The 16,470-nt window shown below is 44.5% G+C and overlaps 1 protein-coding gene across 3 annotated transcripts in view; it reads left to right on the forward strand.

Annotated features, from left to right (window-relative positions):
• Positions 1 to 16,470, forward strand: part of NUP214 (nucleoporin 214) — a 1,006,718-nt gene that overhangs the window by 185,282 nt on the left and 804,966 nt on the right. For all 3 annotated transcript variants that reach the window (XM_069609281.1, XM_069609279.1, XM_069609280.1), the window contains exons 11-12: positions 3,174 to 3,335; positions 3,892 to 4,312. In XM_069609281.1, coding sequence (XP_069465382.1) covers positions 3,174 to 3,335; positions 3,892 to 4,312 — 583 coding nt within the window. The remainder of the gene's footprint in view (positions 1 to 3,173; positions 3,336 to 3,891; positions 4,313 to 16,470) is intronic.

Below are 16,470 nucleotides of genomic sequence, written 5' to 3' on the forward strand. Positions count from 1 at the left end.
CAATCTCCAGATGGATAGTCAAATGTATACAGTTATGTTATTCATTATCACAAAAGACACTGCCTTTTACACCTAGAGCCCACTCCACAAGGGGCAGTGGGGCTACGTTAGCCTTTCTTGCAAACATACCATTAGACATTTGCAAAGCAGATACATGGAGCTCAGTTCACACCTTCACCCAGCACTACTGCATTGACACACATTCCAAAACAGATACACAGGTGGGACAAGCGGTTCTAAAACATCTATTTGCTGCTACTCCTTCTCAAAACCCACCACCTTCTCATAACGCTGCTTGCTAATCTATGCATAGCATGTGATCTAAGCAGATTACACAAGCATCAGAAGGAATACATTACTCACCGTGATTGTATTTCTGGTGCTTGTATCTGCTTAGATTCACATGCGCCCACCCTTCCTCCCCTGAGAGAAGGTGTATAGATGTTTACTTGAGCTTTCCATGTATGTATGTATCTGTTTGGGAACTCTGTACTCGCACTACTCCTCATGCTACCTCATGTCATAAAAAATACAATCTGAGGAACCCACACGCGTGAGGGATTATGGATACAGGGGACGTCACAATAGGGATAGTATTACTGGCACGCCCTATTTGGACGCCCATTTTAGAGTTTCGAAAAACTGTAGTACTCCGCAGCTTCCACTAGATGTCAGCCTATGCATAGCATGTTAAATCTAAGCAGATACAAGCACCAGAAATACGATTACGTGAGTAATGTATTACATACTGACAAGTAGTGGAATTTATGCTCATGTAATCTTCATGGTGGGAAGGTGTGAGGATGCAGGCTTGTGCCAGAAAACTGTTCTTCTGAGTGACCAGCCCTAGGGCTCTCCAAATCACTAAGACCACTTCTACCAGTGGTCCAGAAGCAGGGGTTTTAGGGTTTGGATATGCAGTGACTGAAGTCGCAATCTGGCTAAGTGGCAGACCTGTGTCTGGATGTGACAGTTCTGAAGTGCTTGCAGGATTGCCCAGGCACTTCAGGACAGCACTTGCAGCAGGTACCACGATGAGAAGGACATGGCAGCAACGGGCAGAAGCAAAGTTCATCCTGATCAGGGGTGGTGCAGAGACACATGGCGGCGAGAAAGACTTGGCTCCAGGAATGCCCTCTTTCTGGAGAGCAACAGCAGAAGGGGGAAGGTCTTCAGTCACAGGTTGTTGACCTGCAGAGTCCTGAGCTCAGTGGTGACCGGCTAACTGGAGAGGCCTTTTCTTCTTGGTCTTTGCTTCATTGGCTGATCGGTAAGAGGGCTGCAGGGCTACCTTTCCAAATTCGGACTGGGGGCTGCCCCAATCAATCACAAGGGTCTGCACCATTCAAACGGGTGAGGACTCTCCAATCATGGGCATTATCAAACTCAGACCTGCTCTGGCTGATATGTAGATTGGGACATCACCGTCCAATTCCCCATATCTGGTGGTCAGGTCAAACACGCCCTCACTTTGCCTGTGAATCCAAGCTGGATCCTGCAAAAGTGTATGCCCTTATATGCAGGTGGCCAAACGATGACCATAGGTCAGGGTGTAAATCGCATGGATCAAACTTAATCCACTGCCACAATAGCATCCCAGGCAAAGGGGATACACCATACCCCTGTAGCACTTCACTGTGTGCTGCAGTTGAACAATATAGGAATCCTGCACAGGGAACAGTTCCCCCTGCACTGGTAACCATGAGGGCTGACCCATGCCCCAAGAGAGGTGAGCTGAGCAAGGTAAGTAAAGCAAAACACTTTACATACCTCCAGAAGTCAGTATGTAGTTGACTCCATTGCAAATAGCTCAGGGTTCCATTGATGTCAATGGAAAGAAAGTTGCAAAAAGAACCATCTTTCCTAACAGACACCAAACTGTGAATGTATGTGTATATATTGCTTTTAGTTACCTTTTATATCTTTGAGGGAATGCATATTATAATGGAGTATTTGTGCACTTAACCTGTTCGACGATCTATTGTTTGTCAAGCTCTGTTGTTTGGTAATTGTACATTATACCAAATACCTCATAGCCTAACCTTTGTTATCAACAGAGTTAAATGTATCCTTTAGTGTGAAACCTTTGCTTCCCACGAAGGCTGCACATGCTGAACCCTACAATACTACCTGTTCTGAAGCAACTTTGACCAATCACATTAAAATCCTATGGACTTTGTCTCATTAATGCCGGGATTAGGTGACAGCTCCAACTTCTGCTGTTGTAGGTTCTGGCCAGTTTAGTACTTTATTGGCTGTTCTGGTTTGGGGTATTTTACAATAATGCATGACACCTACACCTTTGTAATCGGAGTGAAAATAATTTTGATCTTTAGTTTCCCTTCACTAATCTGTCTTGATTTTAACTTTGTCTCCTTTTTCCTTGATAACCCAAAATGAGGGTTCAGATAATTATCTGCGGCACAAACCCTCATTCCTTGTTGACATGCCTCCAGCGCTCAGGATGCAGTATTTGCTGCAGCACAAAGCCTTCTTACCGCTTGTTAACACCATACTGCCACTTGAAGTGGTCTCTCTTGTGGCATGAACCCTTATAATGGTGGGTTAAGCCTACTGTAGTGCTGGAAAGTGTTTGAGTGTATCACAAAGCATGCCTCTGCCTGTTTAAACTGCTTTCTAGTATTTGCAATAGCCGCAAAGACGACTTATCCCTCTACCATGAAGCCCCCTGTCACTTAGTTAAACAACCTTAAGCGCATGAAAGGGATTTCTGCTCTAGCACAAAGTCTGTTTATATCGGGTTAACTTGCTGCAAGTGCTTTGAAGATGTCCCTGCTGTAGCACAAAGCTGCCAATAGATCTGGCTAATCAGCCCCCACTGATTGGAAGCATCTCTTCAGTATCATAAAGCCTCCTTATGCTTGATTGAACTGATTTCTGGTGCTTAGAAGCGGACTCAACATGCAACCCCCTTATGCCCGATTCATCCCATCTCTAGGGCTTGGAAACTCTGTTGTAGAACGATGCTCCATTGTACCTAGTTAATTCCTCTTGAAAGCTTGGAAGCAATGCCTAAATGTCTCGAAGCTTTCTTCGGCCTAGAAGTAGACTCATCTGCAGCACATAGCCTCCATTTGACTAGTTAACCTGCCTCCAGTTCTGGACAGTCTCTAGTGCAATGCCAATATCACCTTTTCTTGTTTCTTTCACAGCTGATGAGAAGGTGCTACCGCCGGCCCCTGTACTCCTGATGCTTTCCACAGATGGTGTTTTATGCCCGTTTTATATGATCAACACAAATCCAGGTGTCAAATCCCTGATTACTACTCCAGAGTTTCTATCCGTAGAAGGTGAAAGGCTGGCCAAAGCACCTGGTACGTGCATTGGGTTTGGGTACATGCATGGTTTGTTATAGTGTGTGCCAAACTAGTAGCCTTTTCTGTGCATTCTTTGCTGTCAGCATTGCACAGTATGAGAGAGGCTGGGGCAAGATCTGCAGTGCAGAGTCGACTTCCCAAGTTTGGGAGAGAGCTGAACTATGTAGGAGATGCAAGCAGGAGCAGGACCTTTTATTGCCGTAAAAGCTTCATACGGTTAAGGGCAGGAACTAGTGGGTTGAGGATGTGGCGGTTCAGAGAAGCAGCATACCAGACATCCAGGATTCAAGGGCTGCTTATAAGGTATGGACCTTAGAGTTTAAAGACCAAACTGCTGAGAATGCTTTTGAGGCATGTATAGATGGTGGAGTTTAGAATGGAATAACCCTATGAGTTGAAATGATAGGGTAGAAGCAGGGGCACAGCACATTCCGACAATCTAGCAAACCTATTTTGTGAGTGCTTCTGTGAGTTTACCATGGGTAGGAATAGTGCACGCTGTGCATGTCAACCTTTCCTGCAGTGATCCCTCAACCTGTTTTTCTCTCTTTAGGAACTGTCTCTAATGCTCCTACTTCACCATCTGCTGTCCCTTCTCCGACTGTTCAAGCCCCATCCATCCCTACAGTCTCCACCGAACCTGCGGCCGTTCTAGGGGGCTTCTCCTTTGCACCCCCTGCTACACAACCCACCCCTGCTGCATTCTCAGAGGCTTCAAAGATGTCCCAGGTTTCTGGGAGTTCTGCATCAGCTGCCTTCAGTTTTGCCCCTGCGGCCTCCAGTTTTGCCCCAGCTGCCTCCAAGACCTCTGTGGCCCCTGCTCCATCAGCTGCAGCCTTCTCCTTTGGGACATCTGGTTTTAAGTCCCTGCTGGACACTCCAGCCATGCCATCGGCCCTTCCCACAGCCAATGTGGGAACAAGGTCCTGCTTTACACCACCTCCTTCAGCTGCCAAAGTCAACCTCACTGACAAGTAAGTGCTGCCTTGGGTGGTTCGTGGGTTTCCTTGCTTAAGGGTAGGATTGGAGGATAGTGATAGGAGGTTGTCGGTGACAATGACACCAATGTAGTATATGGAATTCATTGCAAAAGCATGTCTTAGTGAGTACTATGTTTGTAATAACTTGCTTGACCTATTGTGTTTTTGTAACCAGAGAGATTGATGGCTCTGCAGCATTAGACCTGTGTCTAATCAGATCTTTTTGTCTGGAGACTAGTTCTGCCGAGAAGATGTATAGCTGAATTATCTTTGCCAACTGTTTTGTTGCCTTAGTCTAACATGTCTTTATAAATGCAAAACCATTCCCCATTGTAAAGCGTAGCATAACCTATGAGTGGCTGCCCTAATGTTAAAGGCCTGTGTTCAGATAGTCTGTCACCTGAAGGAAAGCTGTTTTCTGAAGGTATTGTACTTTCCACAAGGCTGAAGATCTGCAGTGGTGATCTCACCAAACAGTGTTGTAGCAGAATTGCCCTTTTTCTTACCTCAGTGAGCACCCTAATCTTTTTGGCTGACTTTTTATGTGCCCTGAAATTCCAATGAGCAGACAAGGGGCTTTTAGGAGAATACCTGATGAGGGGGAGAAACCAAACTAAGAAAGCCACGAAACTGTGAATATCCAGAGAGACGGGGAAACGGAACTGAGGAACACATGAGGTGTGAAAAAGGAAAGTATCCAGCAAAGGGGTGAATGAGAATCGCAAAGCTGAAGGCCTGATAGGCCAACTCTCAGACGAATGGCTGCATGTGAGAATACCCAATGAGGGGGTGAACACAAAACAGAAAAACGGATGGCCTGAAGGGTTAGATCGCTCAAGTGACGCTAAGAACGACCAAAACAGCTGCGTTACCAAGGAGAACGCAGAGACTTATTGTGTTTGTTGAGGACCGCAGAGCCCAGAACTTTTTTGTGCTGGAGAAGAATGGTCAACCTTTAAGAAACTTTACTCGGGGGGGGGGGGGGGGGGGGGGGGGGTTGGTTCTGAGTGACCTTTTGTAGGAGTTGAAAGAATGAATCTTTGACAACCATCAACAGGCCGGGTCCTGAGCATTTGAGAACTAAAGACAGAAGTAGGTGGGGGTCAGAAACCAGCCACCCAAACCCAAAGTAGGGATTCTTAGCTGATTTAGGCCCCTTTCTATTGTTTAGTTTTAGTGGTAGGGCAAGCATAGTTTAGAATACGTTTTTGGACAGAGAACAGAACTTATGCGAGACATCCTGACGAGCACCAGTTTATTTTCTTTGTAGTTGGGGACCCTTCATCGGAGACCTAGGTCTAGATGAGGTTTCATTTCTTTTAATAAAGACTATTGAATAATGTCTCCTTATCCGTCTCCTAGGTCTGACCTACCACAATATAATAAATCATAGTACATTCTAAAATTAACAAATTAGTCTTTGCTCTGAAAATCCTAGGGCCTTGTGGGTGGACCCTAGAAAAATGTCTTGGTTCACGTAAGTGCCTTAGCAAGTCACTCGCAAGGAGTTTAAAGTTCTCCCTTAAACAATGGGTCCATGTTACAGAGATTTTACTTTGTCCCTGGTGCAGGCCATACCCAACCCTAAGGATGGGTACTGGGATGGTTCACAAGCACATTACACACTTCATCTGCCCCGAATGAGAGGATGTGCACACACTATTCTTTTATAGGAGTATAGTATCTATTTAGGAAAAAAGAAAATTCACTACCCTTCCAGGTAAGTAAACTTTGTAAAACAAAAGGTGCCATAGTGTATCCGGTAAGTAGAAACCGTTTCAAGACTGTCGTTAGAGTTTAATAAATGCAGTAACTGGTATATAAACTGTATTCTTATCTAGGAACCCTTGCACACAAAGGTAACTAAGGAGCAGCTCCAGGAGTTTCGATTGAGGGAGCACCACTGTGTTTGGACAGACTTTGTGTTTGCTGCTTGCCCTCTATAGACCTCTATGGAACCCCCCCAATGTTTTGCTGCTGGTACGAACCTGACCTGACATTTTGCAGGTAAGTAAAGCCATTTCTCTAGAAGCTACCTTGCTAAGTTCATCTGTTTGGAGGCACTGATAAGTCCTGAAGGCTAGCAGTGCAGGGGGACCATGTCTTACATTGTGCTCGTTTATTTTAAACTGCACACATCACATTACAGTGAGGCGTGGTAGGGATACTTTGTGTCCTAACTTTGTCTTTTGCAACTTTATAGCTCCTTGCATGATGTGTCCAAAAGGGGTGGTGTCAGCGGATATCTTTTCATTGTGTTTATATACACTCCACGCAACCTCAAGTCAGAAAAATAACAATCTGCAGACCTTGACGCATGATGGTTCATACACGTCACAGTAGGGAATAGTATTCTAGGAACGCCCAGTCTGCGTCCCCTTTTAAAAAAATAAATAAAAAAAACAATCCTCCAAAGCATGTGAATCTAAGCAGATGCAAGCATCAGTCTATTACGGGTATGTAATGTTTGATCTATATCCTTGCATGCACTTTTCATTTTACTGCATGATGCCTTTTAGAGTACTGTATACTCTACGGCTATGGCCTTTGGCCACTATTGTCTTTTGGCCTTCTTCCTGCTTTCTCAGTGCCAGATTTGTCATATATGCTAAGCCTTTTCCTGGGCAAAGCAGTGGTATGTGTATGTGGCCGAATGTGGGTGCTAGGACTGTCTAGTCTCAGTCCACATCCTGGACAAAGTGTTCTGTTGCTGGGCTGATGATGTGGCTGGAGGCTGTCCAGGATTGTACAGCCCCTGCTAGTTTGAATGGTGCAGATCCTTACCTTTGATGGGTTCGGGGCCAACACCAGCTTGAATCTAGGATAAAAGGAGGACCCCTGCAGCCATTCTTCAGATCGTCATGGGAGTTGAGGCCTCTTCGAAGAGGAGCATGAAGACTAGGAACTCTTAGCAACCATCCAGTATTGTGTTTGTCAACTGTCCCTGGAAAGCCTGGCTCCTTTGCTGATCTACAGAAGGCCTTCCATCAGTGCCTCGAACCCTGGGCCGGTTAGTACAACCAGTTTCAACCCCTGCTTGAGGATCATGTCCCATGGAAGGCTTTGGAAGGATCCTAGAACCATCCTGTGGGCTGCCAAGCTTCTTTGCCTTATTGGTTGTCGTCCTGAGTTTGGTCTTGGGGCTCTCCAGACCCTTGACTTGTGAACCAAGTGTCCTTCCCCTGCAGTTGCAGCACGAGGAGGGGCCATGCAGCGCCAGCTTTTTTGTTTCCACCATACGGGTCGACTTCAATCGGTTGATTGTGGTGATCATTGTTTATTTCCGCCTGTATCGTGTTATGGCATCCTCTGAGGTCGTCCAGCGATGTAGTGGTCCTTTCTTAATCTTGCCAAGTTCGTCCAGCTGTCCATTTCCAGGAACAGTCTTCCATGAGCATGCAACCGCCGACTAGCCTGACCTACTCTGGACGTCACCTCTGCACCAGCGACCCCTAGATCCCCCTCCAATGGACCCAAGGTATGTGTTAGGCAGAAACCTGTGCAGTTCCCTCTGGGACCACTGCAAAAGATTTAGGACTGCAGGTGTTTGGCAGTAAACCCACTTGGTAGCAGTCTGTACCACACAGATTCACTTGGTAGCTGTGGCTGAGCAGTCAGACTTCCCTCAAGAAGTGTTGGGCAGTATACAGAGTATTCACAATAGGTCAAGAGAACACAATGGAACAAGTAAACACGGACCAGGGCTTGGTGTAAAAGAGATATAATTATTTATTTAAAACCACAACTAGAAAAACACACAGGCACTAATAGTAAGCAATTAAAAAACAGTCACTAAAAGATATACACTCCCTTAAAAGAATATTAGACAAGTCTTACGTAAAGCCCCACTTATTTTCAGACAGCGGTGAGCGCTAAACGTAGATGGCACTCTAATAATTCGTTTTAAAAAGGGAGAGCAGAGAACAAGTTGAAACAGATCCCAACACTTTTATCAGAACATAACAAGAGAGGAAGGCAAAGTAAAACCGTGAAGTTGGAGTTCAAGAGGCCGGATCCACTTTCAGAGGATCCAAACGAAATGTGTCCAAGGTCACACGGTTGCAGTGCACAAAAGTCTTGTAAAGGTTAAAAAAGGAGTTGGACCAACGAAAGGGACCAGTTAGAGGGTCAAGGCGGCCAGCCCAGTCCAGAAGGTTAAGGGGTTATTATTACCTTGTAGCAATCTTTAGAAAGGGAGGCCTGGCGGACACGGTACCTTAAAGTGGTGAGAGCACTCCAGCGGGGGCAGTTGTTCCTGGCAGCGGATGCAAGTTGGTGCTTCATCCGGGGGAAGAGAGGATCTCGTTGTGGAGGAAGACAGGAGTCCGTTGCACTGCCAGGGAAGAAACCAGCCGTGGAATTTCTCAGTTACAAGGAGCGGTCCGTTGATTCGCGGTTCAGTGGTGAGTGGCTATCCGGCCGCCGGGGTGCTTGGCACGGGCAGTTCGACCACAAACCGGGCTGGGGTGCGAAAAAAGAAAGGTGAACTGGTTGTGCCCACCAGTCTGGGTAAGAAGCCTCTCCAGCTGGGAGATCTTCTCTGTCATCGGGAAGTGGTGAGTCGGTTCTGCAGGGCTCCACCGGTGGTGTCGTCGTGGTAGGTCGGCTCAGCTTTTCCCTCGTCGGATTCTCAGGTCCTGTGGCGACTTCTGAAGTTCCAGTCCCCAAAGCCCTGCTTTTATGCAGAAAACCCCCATTCACTCAGCCTAGCTGTCACTCAAACATGCTAAGTGGTGAGCCGGCTGGCTCACCACTTAGGCCAATCACACAAGAGTGCGACTTGAGTTACCAAGATAACTCAGTCTAGGATGCCTAAACCCCCTCCCACACCCCCTGTGGTACCCAGACAGAGTGGCACCACTTTTCGAGGCTTCTGTGGAGAAGCCCGCCAAAAAGTGGAACAAAGGGCTCGACTTGGGTTGGAGTCACAGAAGAGAACACAAACGCCATTTTAGAATCGAGTCTTGGCAAAAAATACCCACCGGAGAATTAATATTAATTAAATAAACCGGCGGTATGTTCGAGGCTATGAGAATTAAAAAATTAAAGTTGGTAGCGTCGAACAATGGGAAAATCCCATAGGAAAATATTTGCGGTCGAATATAAAAAGTAGTTTCCACTGCCACCAGCCAAAACTCGATCAGGGGGGACGCATACGTGCCCCCTCGACTAACAGACCCCGGGGCAATCGAATTGCCCCGACCAGTATGTCCACAATATGATGGTTTGTACTGGTTTCTGTTAATAATTTGGGACTAGTAAAGTCAATGGTGACTTTACATGCCCTGGGAGACAGTCAGTCCCAGGGTATGGAGTCTATGGTGGGGTGTCACTATGACACCCCTGTGTTACTGCACAGAGGGTGCTGTGTAACACACATAGGAAAAACACATGAGACCCTATGGAGTAAAGGACCCCATAGCCCATAAAACACATTACCAGTCAAAGGAATACCATACATCATGTCCAAGTGTGGGAGAAAAAAAGAGTCTCACTCTTGGCAGGAAGAAATAAACACACTCCAGAAATCCAGCAAAGCTGCTGGGGGACTCACTAGGTTAGGAAATTTAGCCTAAAGAGAGAATTCTCCCTAACGGTATGAAGCACAGGGGGCCAGTAATTTCAGGTGCCTCTGAAGTGGCCCCTTGGTGGTTTTGAGTGAATTGGGTGAGTTTACATACCAGTTTCTACCGTTATTGAAAGGGTGTAAAGTCCTTGCCCAACCTCTCCATTACCTGACCTTTATCTGTGGAGTTATGGTCAAGGATCTTCCCCTCTGCTTCCCCTAAGGCTGTTGGATTGGGAGAGGACCCCCCTAATAACTTTACTTGTATTGTTCTTCTATTCTAAAACACTTTAACACGTGTTCAGGCTACTTTAAAGACTCCTAGCCTGCTGCAAATTGTTTAATTGGGACTTGTAACTCTAAGGGATCTAGACTTCATCTTTGAAGTGTACAGCTTTAGGAATATAAGGCTGTGTATTTTGTTTGAACTCCTTTCTTTTTACCAATTACTTCTCAAATTAGACAAAGAAATCAGAGTTCGGGAGGATATCTCGCGCTCACACCAGCAGCTTATTATAAGACCTATTATCATTAGTGCTAAAGTTCTTCTGAATAAGTACAAAAGTTCCTCAAATTACATAGCAATTGTCAAATATATTTTTAATTTTGATTTTCAAAGTGTAGAACAGCCGACACGTGTTTCGACCTTCGGTCGTTATCAAGGCTGTACAAATCATTACATTTGTTCAATATATCATAAAAAAGAAAGAGAAAATTCAAAAACCATACCATATAGTGCCAACATGTCAGATCAGGATATGGGAAAATTCACGCCATAGGCAAGATATAAAATGAAAATTCAAAGAAAAATAAACAAAAGGCAATAGTTTAGTTTTTCCACCAAAAATATAAATACATAGATAAATAAATATATTAATTCTATATGTTCAACATAGTGTCCAATTATCATCTAATTATATAGTAATACTCAACCCCAATATATTGGTTACACACATTACTGGTTATCACCCTGTGACGCCATTCCAACATGACCAGAGAATATGTGAATGTTCCAAATACATCATTGCACAATAGAGTTGCAACTTACCCTCTCTATGTCAATAGGTTATATCTTCTGTCTCTGTATAGTAGACCCTTTAGGTTAAAATTGAATAATATGAATTGCAAAAGCGTTTTATCCCATATTGTAACATGAATTAAAAATAAAAAATAAAATGTTCACCAACCTGAAAGTCTATGTTCCTAACATGCCATATGTTCCAATGGTCTTAACACTCCAAAATTTTTTATCCAAAATTGGCTTTCTCCTACAAAAAATAATATATGTATTTTGGTAATGGTGCTTCCTAGGGTAAACTAGATCCCCCATGTGTTGTCATTTCAAATATATTATTGAGCAGGATAATATTATATTGTGTTCAGTTCCCATTTGCACATCATGAGTTACTAAAAGGACCTCCCTCAAACATACCAAAAGGATAGTTCAATATATCTTGTTTACAATTCTCCATAGGCTTACCTATACATGGGCTGGATCCCAGAACTTCAATATGCTAAGGGGGTCCCACAAGGTTGTCCTTCCATTTAAATGTATTGTCACTCGCGAAATCGCGGGCCGCAACGCGATGACGTAACGCGCACGCACGCGCGATGACGTCACGCATGCGCGATGACTTCACGCGCATGGCCGCGCGATGACGTCACGCGCACGTCCGCGTGACGGCGCCAAATAAACGCGCAATTAGCGTGATACGAACAAATATCATAGATTTTCCTAATTAGGAAAGCAACATTAAATTGCAAATAATTCTTATTCATTAACTATATCCATCAATTGTGGTTGTCCAATGTTTTAATATTGATAAAGTTACTCTAACTCGAATTTGACTTGCCGTATTGGCTAATACAAAATGATACAATAAAACCACAAATAGTTCATTAAAGCTTCTAAAGCTACCAATTCCTCTTGACTCATATTGGTTTTAAGTCGCTTTATTTTATTGGATCTGCTATCCATATGCTTGTATATATCCTTAATGATTGCCTTATGGAAGGTTTCAATTACATTCTCTGTTCCTAGATTAGGTGTGAATTTGGACTTAAGCTTCAATTCTTTGAGATTAAGGTGTCTAGTGTTAACACCAAGTGATGTGCAAATAGATTCAAAATCCACTGTACTTTCTTGAGCTAATGCAGTCAAGGTGGTAATATTATGAATATCTGAAATAGTATATGAACTAAGTGGGCTCAGAGTGGTCTCAGGTTGAAATATTTGTACCTGTGTGGCAAAGAATTTTTTCAATTTTAATTTCCTTATAAATTTAAAAATATCTATCTGAAAATTCACAAAATCTGTTCTGACACCTGGTGCAAAAGAAAACCCTTTATTCAACACAGCATGTTCAGCCTCCGAAAGACATTTATCTGATAAATTAATAACCAAGTCACAATTCACTAGTTCATCTGACGTTTCTTGCTGCTCGATCTGGTCAGAATTCCTGGCCGACCCTGATCTTCGTCGGAGCTTCCACTCCCGCTTCCGCTTGCCCCCTCTCCTGCCCCTTGTGTGAAATAATTTAAGGGATGTAATGAAATTCATGTGTTTGGTGGACATATACACATCATGAGGATTTAAGTGTAGAATTAGCTGTGGTTCTATTGTATCATTTTTTACTAATCAATACGGCAAGTAAAATTCGAGTGGAAGTAGCTTTACTGATTTAAAGTATTGGGTATTCGTAACTGATAGATACCAGCCAAAGAATAAGATATATAGGCTATTTAATGTTTCTTCAATCAGGGAAATCTGTGACAAATGCTTGGATCAGAAAATATAGGATCTCATGTACTCATTAGTGAAAGTGTAGATTATCTAAATAACTTAAGGGATGTAATGAAATTCATTTGTTTGGTGGACGCATATACATCATGTGGATGTAACTGTAGAACTATTTGTGGTTTTATTGTATCATTTTGTATTAGCCAATACGGCAAGTCAAATTCGAGTTAGAGTAACTTTATCAATATTAAAACATTGGACAACCACAATTGATGGATATAGTTAATGAATAAGAATTATTTGCAATTTAATGTTGCTTTCCTAATTAGGAAAATCTATGATATTTGTTCGTATCACGCTAATTGCGCGTTTATTTGGCGCCGTCACGCGGACGTGCGCGTGACGTCATCGCGCGGCCATGCGCGTGAAGTCATCGCGCATGCGTGACGTCATCGCGCGTGCGTGCGCGTGACGTCATCGCGTTGCGGCCCGCGATTTCGCGAGTGACAATACATTTAAATGGAAGGACAACCTTGTGGGACCCCCTTAGCATATTGAAGTTCTGGGATCCAGCCCATGTATAGGTAAGCCTATGGAGAATTGTAAACAAGATATATTGAACTATCCTTTTGGTATGTTTGAGGGAGGTCCTTTTAGTAACTCATGATGTGCAAATGGGAACTGAACACAATATAATATTATCCTGCTCAATAATATATTTGAAATGACAACACATGGGGGATCTAGTTTACCCTAGGAAGCACCATTACCAAAATACATATATTATTTTTTGTAGGAGAAAGCCAATTTTGGATAAAAAATTTTGGAGTGTTAAGACCATTGGAACATATGGCATGTTAGGAACATAGACTTTCAGGTTGGTGAACATTTTATTTTTTATTTTTAATTCATGTTACAATATGGGATAAAACGCTTTTGCAATTCATATTATTCAATTTTAACCTAAAGGGTCTACTATACAGAGACAGAAGATATAACCTATTGACATAGAGAGGGTAAGTTGCAACTCTATTGTGCAATGATGTATTTGGAACATTCACATATTCTCTGGTCATGTTGGAATGGCGTCACAGGGTGATAACCAGTAATGTGTGTAACCAATATATTGGGGTTGAGTATTACTATATAATTAGATGATAATTGGACACTATGTTGAACATATAGAATTAATATATTTATTTATCTATGTATTTATATTTTTGGTGGAAAAACTAAACTATTGCCTTTTGTTTATTTTTCTTTGAATTTTCATTTTATATCTTGCCTATGGCGTGAATTTTCCCATATCCTGATCTGACATGTTGGCACTATATGGTATGGTTTTTGAATTTTCTCTTTCTTTTTTATGATATATTGAACAAATGTAATGATTTGTACAGCCTTGATAACGACCGAAGGTCGAAACACGTGTCGGCTGTTCTACACTTTGAAAATCAAAATTAAAAATATATTTGACAATTGCTATGTAATTTGAGGAACTTTTGTACTTATTCAGAAGAACTTTAGCACTAATGATAATAGGTCTTATAATAAGCTGCTGGTGTGAGCGCGAGATATCCTCCCGAACTCTGATTTCTTTGTCTACTTTGTACAAACTTTGTGGGAAGTTTGAGGGAGTGATATCACTTGCTGCCGACCCCTCCGTATTTTCATTATATATATATTTTTTGAAATTTGAGAGTGGAAAAGAGCGCACGCAACTTGTTAGCGATCCCACAACTTTTTGTATTTCTACTTCTCAAATTAGTTTTACTTGGCTTCTCCAGCATGGGGTCTGGCATGGATTCACATGCTCATGAATATTCCCTGTCGTCAGGCCGGGAAACCTCTGTCAAGGAATAAACAGTTTAACTTTCACTTACAAACTGTATTTCTCCACTAAACTAATCACTGTCCTCTGGCTCATACTGCCCCCATCCAATGACGGTCATCTCACTAAGTCCCTCCTCTGGCAGCCAGCTTCAGATTTTTACTGCACGCTTCAGTGGTGGGAGTCCTCGAGTTTGCTCTGCAAGCTACTTTTACGTTTTTTCGTTTTCATTTCAGCAGAAAAAGGTTCTATTTTTGTTCCAAAAGAGCCCTTGTGCTCTTCTCTCCATTTGCCGACAGCAGGGACCCGTTGTAAATGAATTTCAGTGCACCTCAAGGGGGAAGATTGTTGAAGTTTCGTTGCAGTTTCTAGAAGGCATTGGGCCTACAGCACACCCTCCAATCATGACGGATGAGAAGGAAGGAAGGAAGATCCCTCTTCAAGCCCTTCACCAAGTGCAGGCTACGGAACGTGTTTGTGGTGGACAAGCACCTGTAATGCCTCTGTCTTCATCCGGACCACAAGGAAGGAGAGTGCAAAATCTTCCTCTGCTTCTCCAAGAAGACCACAAAGGATAGGCACAGTAGACAGGCTGCGTGTCTGAATGCCAAGGCCTCTGCCTCATGCTCCAAGCAGCGTCATGCCTCGCCCAGGACTGGCTGGTCCGAGGAGCGGGCTTTGAGGGCGCCTAGACCAGGCAAAGCACTGGAAGTCCAGTTCCATTGGGTTTGCCACGCAAGCAGGTCCCGAGATGGACAGGGCGCGATCGACATCACCATCTGCCTCCATCGCCAGCCATCGATCGAGCTCCTCCTTGAAAAGGAAATCGTCCAACCCAGCTAAGCTGCGGGAGAAGCCAGGGACGGAGAAGATAGCCAAACTGACCAAGAATGCTCAATCGGCTCAGGAAAAGTTTTCGTCGAAGATGGAGCTGGTGGTGGCGGCGGCGGCTCTCACGCGGGCAAAGGGCGCTGACCCAGTAAAGGTAACGCCCACAGCACAGAAGATGTCCCTGCCTCAGAGGCGAGAAACCACCGTAGTGACTTTGGTGAAGTCTGCTGGTATGCCGGAAAAGAGGATGCCGTTTCTGAGCTTGGCTACGACCCCTCTAGGTGGAAAAATGGGGGTGGGGGTGGCAAGGAGGCCCCGGACCAGCCCCAGGTCATGTCCCAGGCCATGGAAGTTTCGTCCACGGAAGACAAGGACCTGGAGTCCTTGCACACAGTCGATGGCGGCGGCTCAGGGCCTAGTGTTCTGTTCACTCCAGCTCAGCCGAGGGATGCATCTCTGAACATCCTGTCCACCCCCCGCACTCTGGTGTCGGAGATCCAAAAGAGGATGCTGCAGGGCCCGGTCACGATGGGGCCCCGAACAGCTGCTGGCAAAGAGGAAGCATCATCCTATGTCCCCAGTGGACACGGTGACGAATACGACCATGGCGACAGACGACAACCATATCGTTGCAGCAGGTCTGCGCAGCTGAGGGCGTACCCACCGGATGAGGTGGGGTTGTTCCATTAATTGTCGCCAAAGCCTTTGAGCCTTTCCAGGTTATGCCCTAGGAAACCACGAAGGAAGGTCTCCTCTAACAGACGCAAGGCCAAGAGAGGCTATAATGGCAGTGCCCCTTCTGGATGACATGTGGGAGGAGGGCTGGCCCTCTTGGACCCGTGCACTGCTCCGGCTGAACAGGATAGGCTGGAGAACAAGCACTGGGTGCCGGAATCCGCACGCAAGTGCCTGAGGTTGCAACCATCGCCGGATTTGATGGGTTCGACTGCAGCAAGGAAACATTTGACTAACCCGTCCTCATTGTCTTCAGTCCCTTCGGACAGCGAGGGGAAGATGATGGATGCCATGAAAAGGAAGATCATTTACATCACGGCGTCCATCATCATCAAGGCGGCCAATGCACTAGCGATCCTAGTCAGGTATGACTGGGAGCTGTGGTACAAGCTGGGCCCGATTCTGGAGTTCCTCCCCGGCGAGAAGAGGATGGACGCAATCGCCCTCTT

This window comes from Ambystoma mexicanum, chromosome 8 (assembly GCF_040938575.1).
Source record: "Ambystoma mexicanum isolate Mex_15411 chromosome 8, UKY_AmexF1_1, whole genome shotgun sequence".
NCBI lineage: Eukaryota > Metazoa > Chordata > Amphibia > Caudata > Ambystomatidae > Ambystoma > Ambystoma mexicanum.